The sequence below is a fragment of the Rhinoderma darwinii genome, chromosome 8, assembly GCF_050947455.1.
Source record: "Rhinoderma darwinii isolate aRhiDar2 chromosome 8, aRhiDar2.hap1, whole genome shotgun sequence".
Classification (NCBI taxonomy): Eukaryota; Metazoa; Chordata; class Amphibia; order Anura; family Rhinodermatidae; genus Rhinoderma; species Rhinoderma darwinii.
In genome coordinates, this window is record NC_134694.1 from 76,826,085 (window position 1) to 76,839,708 (window position 13,624).

At 39.6% G+C, this 13,624-nt stretch overlaps 1 protein-coding gene across 1 annotated transcript in view; it reads right to left on the minus strand.

Annotated features, from left to right (window-relative positions):
- THOC2 (THO complex subunit 2) overlaps positions 1 to 13,624 on the minus strand; it is a 107,299-nt gene that overhangs the window by 72,300 nt on the left and 21,375 nt on the right. Inside the window, exons 11-13 of the mRNA XM_075835772.1 lie at positions 5,606 to 5,778; positions 2,617 to 2,812; positions 278 to 319 (exon numbers count right to left, since the gene is read on the minus strand). Coding sequence (XP_075691887.1) covers positions 278 to 319; positions 2,617 to 2,812; positions 5,606 to 5,778 — 411 coding nt within the window. The remainder of the gene's footprint in view (positions 1 to 277; positions 320 to 2,616; positions 2,813 to 5,605; positions 5,779 to 13,624) is intronic.

Below are 13,624 nucleotides of genomic sequence, written 5' to 3' on the forward strand. Positions count from 1 at the left end.
TGCTGGGAGATGGTGACATCTCCTCTGAAAAACGCAGGAATTCAGTCCACGTTCCGCAGCAGGAATTCACCTGCTGCGGTACGAAAAATACGCACCGCAGGTCAATTTCTGCTCGGAAATTTTACGCAGCGTGTGGATGAGATTTGTTAAATCTCACCCACTTTGCTGCTACTTTATTCTGCTGCGTATTTTCCAACCGCAACTCCGGACAGAAATTACGCTACGTGTGGACAAGCCCTAACGCTTCAACTTTGTGGGTTTGAAGGACCAAGCTTACCATTCTCTCTTTATCTTCTACTTTGCTAGAATCAGACTGAAACTGAGAATAGAAGAACATATTACACGGTTTGCATTTGACTGCCTGTACAGCATGAAAACTGAAAACACAGATCATATATTTTAACGAAAAGGAAAAAAAAATGCTTTTATTATCAATTTGATATTCAACTAAACGTGGCCACAGATTACAAAATACGGGGAAAAAGAAAAAAAACATCAGTTTAAAAACTTCTGCACCAAAGAAAAAAGCCCTTTCCTCCAAAATAAAATAAAAACTGGACGAGCAAGTGCTACATGGATGGGGAAATAAATTGACTACATTTTCCTGCAGAGGGAACAACCTGCCGGAGTAGACCAGAATTCACAGAAAAAGCGGGAAATTTCCTAACCGAGATATAAAACATAACTTGTTGATGCATATAAACAATAGCTGGGTGAACTAAGGCTGCTTTCACACAAACATATTTATCAGTATTGCATCAATTATTTCTGTCCGTAATACAGAACTAATATCAATTAAGGCTATTCAGATAGGTGCATGAAATCCGCACAATTAAATAGGCAGTATGCACTAGGGCTGGGCGAATAGGACCTAAAGCAAAATCACGATTAATTGAACATGTAACCTCAATTACATTTAATGAACGATTATTTAGGCCACACCCCTTTTTGCATGCTATTGAATATTTGTCACCTGAGCCTGCTGTATACTACTTACTGTATGTAACATACCCCCCTTACACTGTCCCTACCCAGTATAATGCCACCATAACTGCCCTCCACCCAGTATAATGCCACCATAACTGCCCTCCACACAGTATAATGCCCCCATAACTGAGCTCCGCACAGTATAATACACCCATAACTACCCTCCACACAGCATAATGCCCCCATAACGGAGCTCCGCACAGTAGAATACACCCATAACTACCCTCCACACAGCATAATGCCCCCATAACGGAGCTCCGCACAGTATAATACACCCATAACTACCCTCCACACAGTATAATGCCCCCATAGCTGCTCCTCACACAATATAATGCCCGGGAAAAATATATAAAAATAATTGGAAAAAAAACCGAAATGCACAAGAGGACATCGATTAATTGTACTGAATTTCGTGGGCTTTTTTTCCGATTAATTGCCCAGCCCCAGTATGCACTATTTTTATCCATATTGCGGATGGAAAAAGCCCACTGAAGTCTACGGAGAGCGATTACAATATTGATGCATCCGTATCAATAGAACTGAACGGGTCCGTAATAGCGTACCGTATTACGGTCCGCAATTATGGAGAATTTTTACGGTCGTGTGCATGGGGCCTAGGCAATCGCGGGGGCCGTGATTACGGGCACGGCCATGTGCATGAGGCCTTAGGCCTCGTGCGCACGATCGTATCTTCAGCTATCAGTAAATACTGTCCGTAAATACAGATCCGTAGGCAACCGTAATTCATCCATATTTACAGATTGGTATTGGCATATACGGTCCGTATTTGATCCGTATCTACGGATCCGTATAACAAAGGTGGCTGCAAATGATGTAAACAACATGTTGCCTAGCAACGCTTCCGTAAATACCGACGGTTCACGGATGCACATCCGTAGCGGTCTGTATTTACAGAAGCTCCCATATACTTCTATGGGAGAGTCTGGACCGTAATTACTGACAAGAATAGGACAGGTTCTACCATTTTATCAGCACAGACACCCATCCATAAATATACTGAAAGGTGTCCGTGGCCAACAGAAATGAATGGTTCCATAATTGCTGTCCGTAATTACTGATGAAAAATACGGTCGTGTGCATGGAGCCTTACGGAATTTAATTATTTCCTTAGAAGACAGTCCATCCGTTTTATGGCTCTGTAATGATGATACCATACTGATGAAATACTGATGCAAAATCATTCATAGCATATCTGTATTACGGATCCGTATTCTGGACATTTACAAATATGCTCGTGTAATACAGGCTTCGAAGCCCTGCCCGCTTTTTCTAATACTGCAGTGGTATTAATTTACATGACATTCAGCCAGCAAAACTCTGACATCAAGGCAAGAATGTGTTGTATTGGGATAATGAAGATTTGTGCAAGGTCCTCGATTTTGAGTCATTTTATCATATCCCACACGCTTTCAGTGTATGACTGAATGGATTTCTACATAGCCATTGATAAGGTTTCCGTATAATGTGGAATACAGACATTGCCTACAGATTCAGGTATTAAATTATGGAAAAGGTCCCAGATATACTGGTAAGCAATAAGGAAACGACTCAAACAGGAAAGTGCAGGCTTAATTCATAAAAACCAATAAAAATGGGCAAGATACAAACCTCCTTCATGAAAGCTTTGCCCAGTCTGACAATTTTAGCTAGCAAAATGGCATCATGTGCCAGGTGTGGTCCAAGGAAACAAAGCATACTGAAAAAGTCTCGTCTTAGGTCTTCAAAACATTCCACTTGTTTGGGGGCCTTCTTGCTGCTCAAAGAGTAAACTCGCGACCCCTTGGCACCTTTGGGCACTCCCATCCTAGGAGAGAATGTAAAAGATGCATTTTAGTGAGGTCTATTAACTATTTCCCACCGCTGCCATTTTCCATTTTTTCATTTTCGTTTTCTCCTCCCCACCTTCCAAAAGCCATAACTTTTTTTTATTTTTCCGTCGACATATACAGGTTTGTTTTTTCCGGCATGAGTTGTCGTTTTACACAACACCATTTTTTGTACCGTACAATGTACTGGCCAATTGGAAACTATTTCATTGTGGGGGTGGAAAGGGAAAAGACAGTGATTCCTTCTTTGTTTTTTGGGTTTCTTTTTTACACCGTTAACCGTGCGGTTAACACTATTCTGCAGGTCAATACGATTACGGCAAAACCAAATTTATATATTATGTTTTACTGTTTTTACAAGGAAAAAACGAAATAGTTAAAAATAACATTTGTTTTTTGTCGCCATATTCTAAGAGCCATAACGGGTTCAATTTTCAGTCGATTGAGCGGCGAAGGCCAGGGGTGAGCTGTAGTTTTTGTTAATAAAATTTTAAGGTACATGAGACTTTTTGATCACATTTTATTCCATTTTTGTGGGAGACGATGTGACCAAAAAATAAAAAACATGAAAGAGGCGTTTTAATATTTCGGTTTTTACGGCATTCACCGCGCAGGTTGAATAATGTTATATTGTAATAGTTCAGACTTTTATGGACGCATCGATACCAGTTATGTAAATTATTTTTCTTTGCATTGCTTTTGGGGTAAAATGGGAAAAGGGGTGGAGTTTAACTTTTTTTTTTTGTATAAATGAAAATGTTTTTTTTTACTCAATCCCTCTAGGGGACTTGAACCAGCGATTGTTGGTTTGCTTTGCACAATATACTGCAATACTACTGTATCGTTTTTTTACCAGCTCCTATTAAGCCCTGCCTCTGGCACGGCTTAAGAGGAGCACAAATATGGCAGACCTGGGGGGCCTTCGTTAGGCCCCCAGGATGCCATGACAACCATCGGGCCCCCCATGATCACATTGCAAGGGGGGTGGGCGCGCCACTCTAACGGCTTAGCTTCCGCAATAGCTATGGCATCTACAAGTGGGATTGCAATAATGTATGATCTCACCCGTTGCACTGAAATGTTAGCTGTAACATACAGCGGACACCCGCAACTTATGCAGCCCACTCCATACTTTCCCTTCCGACTTCCGCTGTATGTATATATACGGCAGATGTCGGGAAGGGGGTTACATTTTTCACACAGCCCCTCTTATTATTAAACAATAATGTAGCCTTGTTTAACTGTGAGACAATTTACCCACTTGATCTACACAATTGAAACCTGAATTATACAATAACATTTAAAAAATAAATATATATATAAAAAAATAAAATAATAAATCACATTATATCCACACATATACCTGCCACAGTCAAAATGCTACCCAGCATTTAAGATTAAACTGTAAGGGTATGTGCACACACACTAATTACGTCCGTAATTGACGGACGTATTTCGGCCGCAAGTACCGGACCGAACACAGTGCAGGGAGCCGGGCTCCTAGCATCATACCTATGTACGATGCTAGGAGTCCCTGCCTCGCTGCAGGACAACTGTCCCGTACTGTAATCATGTTTTCAGCGAGGCAGGGACTCCTAGCATCGTACATAAGTATGAGGCTAGGAGCCCGGCTCCCTGCAGTGTGTTCGGTCCGGTACTTGCGGCCGAAATACGTCCGTCAATTACGGACGTAATTAGTGTGTGTGCATATACCCTAACACTGTAAAAATGCATGCTTGTGGCTAAAGGTCTGACCCAGGCAGTATCTTAGACACACAACACCTTCTAAAAATAAAAGTTTAAAGAGGCGCAGGGTTCATACATGCCACTTGTGAATATGTGAAGATTTGTGCATAAGCACTGAATAGACCCAAAATATCCTCGATCCAGATTCCAGTAAACAACTGTCCAGAAATGGCCCGATTAGGTGCAGGGAGAGTGTAGATGTGAAACTACTCATCCTCTCACTCCTTTAGGAAGTATAAAAGCAACCCCCCCCCCCCCCCACACAAACGTGAAAATTAGAGTGCACATACCATTCAGAGGGTAAGGGTATGTGCACACACCCTAAATGCGTCCGTAATTGACGGACGTATTTTGGTGTTTTCAGTACGGGACAGTTGTCCTGCAGCGAGGCAGGGACTCCTAGCATCGTACATAAGTATGATGCTAGGAGCCCGGCTCCCTGCACGGTGTTCGGTCCGGGACTTGCGGCCGAAATACGTCCGTCAATTACGGACGTAATTAGTGTGTGTGCGCACATACCCTAAGAGGGGTAGTAACATGTATCACTGGACTTGACATCTATACTATCACTTGCAGCTTTGTAATACAACTGCAATGTGTGAACACAGTATATAGGTGTTTCTAAATTACATTTTCACAGTTATCTTACAATAGACAAACTTAGATTTGATTTAACCTTATATGAAGATTTATAATTATTATATTCATTGCAACCGTAACATAAAACAGAAAAAAATTATATCACAATCTATTCAATTTATTGGTCATTTTGACCATAAATGTTACGTCATTTATTGGAGTTCTTGCTCCTCAATGAGGGATCCAAGAGAAACGGAGGTCCAAAGAGGAAGAAGTTTAGGGATTACAGGTCTCCAAATACATTCACAGAAACCCGTTAAAAATAACTTACAAATATTAACAGTTACACTGAAGAGATGAAGACTTTATTCGCCAGACAAAACACCTTGACTAATTCAGAATTACATTTCTTCCTATATCTACAATTAGATAAATAGTGAACGTACCTTCGATACAAGGGATCTATAGTGACATGGATAAGGTGACAAAGTGCTAATGCGATAGGCTTATGCGACGTAGCATAAAATGGAGGCATCTGATCCATTATGTTTTGAGCGTGCTGCCAGTCCCCAATCTTCAGCAGTGCTTCCAGTAATCCAAGCTTCTGGTTGTCAGGAGCCTGAAGAAAAAACAATATGGAGCACATTAAGTGAACCATCTAACAGCGAGTGATTTGTGTAGGTCGTCATTCACAACCGACTTAAGCCCTTCAGAACTGAGCCTGTTTTGGCCTGGAGGACGAAGCCAATTTTTTCAAATCGGACATGTGGTAAGAACTTTGGAATGCTTTCAACTATCCAAGCGATTCGGAGATTTTTTTCTCGTGACACAAAGGACATTAAGTTAGCAGAAAAATTTGGTAGATCAATTCATCACCCCAATAACATACCCATAGGGAATTTAGATTGTGAGCCCCAATGGGGACAGTAAAAAAGTGGACCTCTGTACAGCGCTGCGTAATATGTTGGCGCTATATAAGTAACTGAAATAAATAAATAATTCAGTATTTATGTGTAAAAATTGCCAAAATTTGGAGAAGACTTGCAAAAATTAGCATTTTTCTAAATTTAAATGTATTTGCTTGTAAAACAGATAGTAATACCACACAGAAGTGTTACTAGTTAACATTTCCCATACGTCTACTTTATGTTTGCATTGTTTTTTGAACATTCTTTTATTTTTCTAGAACGTTACAAGGCTTAGAACTTTAGCAGAAATTTCACACAGTTTCAATAAAATTTCAAAAGGTTATTTTTTTAGGGACCAGTTCTGTTCTGAAGTGGCTTTGAGGGCCTTATATATTACAGACACCATAAATCACCCCATTTAAAAAACTGCATCCCTCAATGTATTCAAAACCGCATACAGAAAGTTTTTTAATCCTTTAGGCGTTTCACAGGAATTAAAGCAAAGTAGAGGTGAAATTTACAAGTTTCATTTTTTTTTGTTGCCGAAATTCATTTGGAAGACATTTTTTTCTGTAACACAAAGTTTTACCAGAGAAATGTAACTCAATATTTATTACCCAGAAACGGCAGTGTTTAGAAATATCCCACATGTGGCCCTAGTGTGCTAATGGACTAAAGCACAGGCCTCAGAACCAAAAGGAGCACCTAGTGGATTTTGGGGCCTCCTTTTTTAGAATATATTTTAGGCACCTTGTCAGGTTTGAAGAGGTCTTGCTGTGCCAAAACAGTGGAAACCCCCCAAAAGTGACCCCATTTTGGAAACAACAACCCTCAAGGAATTTATTTAGGGCTGTAGTTGCATTTTGAGCCCACAGGTTTGTTCTTTTTTGCTGAATTTAGTGGAATTAGGCCTTTAAAACTAATAAAGGAGAAAAAGAACCCCAACATTTGTATAGCAATTTCTCCCAATTACGGCAATACCCCATATGTGGCAATAAACGGCTGTTTGGACACATGACAGGGCTCAGAAGGGAAGGAGAACTATTTGGCTTTTAGAGCTTAGGTTTAGCTCGAATGGTTTTTGGGTGTCATATCGCATTTGCAAAGCCCCTGAGAGACCGAAACAGTGAAAACACCCCAAAAGTGACCCCATTTGGGAAACCACACCCCTTAAGGAACCTATGTAGGGATATACTGAGCATTTAGAGCCAACGGGTCTTTTGCATAATTTATTAGAATTAGGCCTTGATAACGAATATCAACATTTTTTCCACTAACATGTTGAATTTTTTTATTTTCACTAAGGATAAACGAGGAAAAAGCCGCCCAGCATTTGTAAAGCTATTTCTCCCAAGTACGGCAATACCCAATATGTGGTCATGTTTTTTCATTAGAAATTAAATAACCCTTTCAGAACTGATCCATTTTTTGCTTTTTCATTTTAATTTTTCCCTCCCCGCTTTCTAAGAGCCATAACTTTTTTATTTTCCAATCCATTGAGAGGTGTCAGGGCTTCTTTTTTTTTTCGGAACGACCTGTGGTTTGTATTGGTACATAGAACTTTTTGATCACTTTTTATTACATTTATCTTTAGAGCTATGGTGACCAAAAATCTGCGATTTTTGCGTTTTAAAATTCTTGATTTTTTTACGGCGTTCACCGTGCATGTTAAATAATGCCATATTGTAATAGTTCGGACTTTTATGGACGTAGCGATACCAATTGTGTTTATTTTTTACATTACTTTAGGAGGAAAAAAAATTTGAAAAACATTGTCATTTTTAAAGGCTACTGTATACAGCACGATCGCAGTTCCTGTCCGTTAGTCCCGGGTGTCCGCTGTAATACACCGCTGACACCCACAGCATATGGAGCGGCTCAGCACGTGAGCCCGCTACATACATCACACCCTGCACCACGACATACTATTAAGTTGTGGTGCGCAAAAGGTGTTAATGCGCAATGGATGGTACAAAGTGAAAATTTTAATTTTCCACTGATCTGCCATTTTAGTGCACAACGTATTGTGCCCAGTTTGCGCCACTGAAGACAAATACCTCATAATGTTAATCGGGTTCTCCCGGGTATGGCGATGCCATATTTGTGGACGTAAACTGCTGTTTGGGCACACTGTAGGGTTCAGAAGGGAGGGAGCACCATATGGCTTTTGGAGTGCAGATTTTGCTTGGTGGTAGTTCCGTTTGGGATTTTGCCGGTATTTCAGTTTATAATGTGGGGACATATGTAAGCTGTGCAGAGTACATCAGGGCATAATAAGAGGGTATAATAATGGGGTAAATAAATAATAATCTGCAGACGTGTGGCCAGTGTCGCACTGATAATTGGTGCCCGATCTTATCCGCTTTTGGTACACACTGCACATTTTGCGTCGTCATATCCTGAGAGCTAGAACGTTTATGTTTTTTGTCCAACGGGGCTTATTTTTTTGCGGGACAATCTGTAGTTTTCATTGGTACCATTATGGGGGTACATGCGATTTTTTGATTAGTTTTTATTCCATTTTATGGCAAGCAAGGTGACCAAAAACCATCAATTCTGTCAGTTTGTTTTTTTATTTTATTTTTACGGCGTTAACAGTGGACTATAAATTGTAATTTTACTTTATTCTGCAGGTCGATACGATTACGACGATACCATATGTATATAAAAAAAATTTATGTTTTGCAGCGTTTCCACAATAATAATCACTATTGTATAAAATAATAATTTTTTTGTGCCAGCACATTCTGAGAGCCATAACTTTATTTTTCAGACAAAAAAAAAACCTGTGTAAAGGGCTTGTTTTTTGCAGGACGGGTTGCAGTTTTTATTGGTACTATTTTGAGGTACTTGCGACTTTTTTATCACTTTGTATTCTATATTTTGCAGAGGGGTGGTGATCAAAAAATTGTGATTCTAGCATTCTTTTTTACTTATTTTTTTGCGGTGTTCACCTCGCGGGAAAAATAATATTATAGTTTGGGTCGTTACGAACGCGGTGATACCAAATAAGTGTACTTTTGTTTTTTTAACGTTAATTTTTTTTCCTATAACAAAAGACTTATGGGAAAAAAGGATTTTTTGTTTTTGTAACTTATAACTTTTATTTTTATAAAATATTTTTATTAACTTTTTTTAAACCTTTATTTTTGTCCCACTAGGGGACTTGCATTCTAGCAGCAATCAGAGCTGCAAGTCTTCATTACATTACCTACGTAGTGTAATGTATTCGAACGGTCAGTGACACTGATAGTGACGTAATAGAAGCCTTCGGCTGGTCCTCATAGGCTTCCGTACATGGCAGACATGGAGACCATTGTCTGGCCTCCGGTTGCTATGCCAACCATCGGCAGCCCCTGAAATTACATTGCGGGGGCTGCTGATGTGCTGCAAGCCCCCTAAATGCGGCGATCGCAATCGGTCGCCACATCTAAAGGGGTTAATTGCCGAAATCAGCAACAATGGGCTGCTGATCGGCAAGTGGGAGAGTAGGGCAGACACCTGCACAGTAAACCGCCGCTGCGGTGTAGTGCCGCGCCGCTGTTAACGGTTACACTTCAGATGTAACAGCACGTCAAAGTGCGCAAACTAACTGCTCACCTTCACGTGCAGTTACGTCAAGGTGCGGGAAGGGGTTAAGGTTGCATATAAAAAAAAATAAAAAATATCGGCACCACAATGCAACTATGGGAAATATGCCAGATTCCCTTAAGAAACCTACAATTAGATTGGCGTGTATGTTTATTTCAATAAGGAGGGGAGAATAAGCGTATTTCCTACAGGGACAAAGAATCAGGTATGTTGAAATTCAATACGCTCAATCCACCTTGTTACAACGGTAGACATGAGGGACAAGGCGGAACCAGACATTTAACGGATGTATTTAGCAGCATTAAACAATATTTAATTCGTTAAAGAAGCTTGTTATCCAGAGCTGCTCTTCCTGGAGTTAAAGAGGACATAAAGAGGTTTTCCAGGACTTTGATCTTGATGGCCTATTCTTAGAATAACCCCCAACGATCAGCCAATATAAGGGGCATTTATTGTTTACCAGGCACAGCTCTGTACATATGGTAGTGACTTTGCCTGGCATTGCAGAAAAGTCCCATTCACTTGAAAGGGACTAAACAGCAGTGAGCTGCAACACCAGGCACAGTCACTAGAAAATGTACAGTGTTGGTCACAATGATGGGCTGAGGCACACCAAGGAAACCTGAATTGCCTTCATACAAAGAGGCTCCTGTATCGGGGCAGCTGTGCCCGGTACCATTCACCCCTGTATATACAGCGCTTTGTCTGTGTAAACAAAAAAGAAAAATGCACCAATACTTGTTGATTCTGCTGATTAGCAGGGGTCCTGTGGATCAGACCCCATCATTCAAAAACTGATGGCCTATCTTAAGATCCTATCCTGTTTAGTGTTTGAGTCCCAGAAAACACATTTAAGATTAAGTTGTCCCCATAGTCAGCCATTTTGTACTATGGTTATGTTGTCCCCTGACTGTTGATCAGATAATCGCTACGGAAGGAGCTCTTCTTTCCTATTGAATAAACTTGCACTCTCTGCTTAGCGCGCACAGGGAGGTCTGCGGAAATAGCGGCTGCTGAGGACATCCCCTTATTTACGAATATTTTTTTTATTTGCTTTTTTCCAACCAGCATCAAGTACAGGGTTATAAATAAAACAAGGAAAAACCATCTACATTAATAACAATAAATCTTCAAAAGCTTTCACTAGTCGGACTAGGTAAAGCACGCCCGAAAGTAAACTCCACTTCAAATTACTCATGGAAGCACAACTAGAGATTTAAACATGAATAAATTATGTCAAGATATACTTCTTTATAAAAAGCTTTTAATAAAACATCTAAAAAAAAAAAAGAAGAAAAAAAAGGGCAACAAAGTAACAGGTCAGCAAAAGTAATAAATATGGTGGGAGGTTTAGAAATAATGAACATTCCTTGTAAGTTAATAATTTTACCGCTGAGCATTTAATGAAATTATGCTGCTTTCAAAAATAAAATATGAATTAGAATTTTGGTTCTGCTCATTTGCACTGCCTCTTGAGTATCGTTCTGCAATTTTATTTACATTCACGCCACTAAACTAAACAAACCATGAAATCATTTTGCACAATCCAATTTTAGAGAAAACTTAAGGAAAAGTATCAAAATAATATCAAGAACATAAAACACTACAGGCAAAGGGAATGTGTATAATTGAGGTTTTGTTTGCATATAAGAATTGCCATTAACAAGACAGCCGTAAAAATGGAGAATGAATGCAAAAAGGACATTGTTTAGCAATTACAGAATCATTTCCACATTGCTCATATTTCTATGGAAGAAAGTTTAGAGCAGCTACAACAAAATGATCACAAACATCCTCCCATGTTCTTCTCTGTTTCATGTGCAGATCACAGATCCAATAAGAGTTATGCAAATGTCCTCCAATAACGAATAGTGTGTTGCATATTTACTCAGAGGAATTTAGAAAAACATTTGGTTTAAAAATTGTTTTCCAATAAATATATTTTATGTCTATTTTATGCAGCCTGATTAGTTTCATAAAAGGTGGTGAAAAGCTACAGTAAATTTGTTATAATTATTATACACGTGCCATTTGTGAAGGAGTCGGAGCCAGAGTCGGATAGTGGGGTAAAAAAAGAGGAATCGGAGTTGGAAGCTTGGCTTGCTGACGCCACAGCCCTGATATAGTTATAATGGACTATTAGATTCTGACATTATAGAAAAAGTGCCCAAAGTACCCAGCTGCAAGTAAAAAGTGCTTTCAAGATGGGGTTTTGTGACGGAATATAACTAACTATTGTCTGAAAATGCCCTCCTCTGACCAGTAAGGGTGTGGGTACATGTGTGGCTGGAAGTCGTTCTAAAAGGAAACCAAGCAACTATTGCATCGGCAATTCAAGATTTTATTTTTTTTCTTAAAGAGGTCGTTCTAGGAAATGTTCCTGTAAAACAGCAGTTTTTTCTCCACTGAATTCAATAGGGGAGAGGGATAGAACAAGACGACCAAAAGAAAATACGCTAAAGACTATTGGGGATTACTTTTAAAACATTCAATATTATGCAACAAATGTAGTAAGAAAAAGCGGATTGTGAACATTATCTTAGAAAAAAAAAAGGAAACAGAAAAAGTCAAATAAACAAACAATAAGCCACTCCTGGCCAACGGCTGTGAATGGTATTGAAACTCAGCCCCATTCACAAGCCTCTTAATAAATTTGCTGCATCTTTGACTGTCTGTGTGCCACTAAAGGAAATCGGCACCAGTTTGTCGTTAATTATAATAAATGCGTCAAGCTGCGTTAACCACCGTCCCTTTTGATATGCTCCACCCACTTTTTTTGAAAAGTGGCAAGAACCATTTGCAACATTTCTACGCCACAAAACTGGTGTAGAAAGGTTATTTAATTCCCCTTCATTGTCTTTCCACGAAATCTCAACTACAAAACGCAGAAATACTTAAAGGGTAAGTAAACGTTCAACAAACTTCTAAAATGTCGTAGTGACATGTCAGAAGTTTTGATCACTGGGGGTCTGAACACGGAGACCGCCACCGACCGCTAAAACAAAAGCGGCAGAAGCGCTCGTGGGAGCGTTGAGCCGCTTGCTTTCTGTTTGGCTTTTAATGGAAAGCCGAGCAGTTGGTGGACGGACTCAATAGGAAGTCTATGAGCCCGTACACCGCTACATCAACTTTCCGAGAATAGCCGAACAGAAATGAAGCAGCTCACACGAGCGCTTCAGCAGCTTCGCTTTAGCGATCTGTGGGGATCTCAGTGCTCAGACCCCCAGCGATCAAAACTTGTCAGAAGTTTATTGAACGTTTAGCTACACTTTAAAACCTACAGATTGTGACTGACATAAAGGGACAGTTAGAATGTGGATTGCTACTTTTTATATCACATTTATCAGAGCCAGGAATCACAATAATTTAAACTTTCTTTTTTTTTCTTTTGAAATAAAAAGCACAAAGTGCTAACGTCTACGTATCTTGAACCACTGGATTATGGGCAAAAGGCTGCAAGCATGGTCAGTACCTCAAAAATACTATACTCTTCAGTGCAAATAATGAACAAACTATACTCATATTAGGCAGTAGTAAAAACAAAATAAGCCGGCACTGCTGCAATAAATATACCTATATTAGGGCTGGACAATTTTGCTCAAAAATAAAATCTAGATTAATATATTGCTATAATTATTGTACGTAGCGTCACAACTTTTAACCTCAGCAAAAACTTTATTTTATCATAAATACAATTGGAAAAATGTCTATCTAATGGATTATAACTTCTGTGTTCCCCGGCAGGGAACAGGTTAACAGAATCTATAATCAATGAGGCACTGCGTGTACTAACATCCACCTCTACCCGTCACCACTTTAGCCGGTCTCCGACATTGCCAGATTCACACGACCGTGATTGGACCGTGAAAAACGGTCCATGTGTCAGCCGGATTTTGCATCAGTCATTTAGGCTACAGTCACACGAAAGTGAAAAAATGTGACCATTAAAAACTAATCAATTGTCAG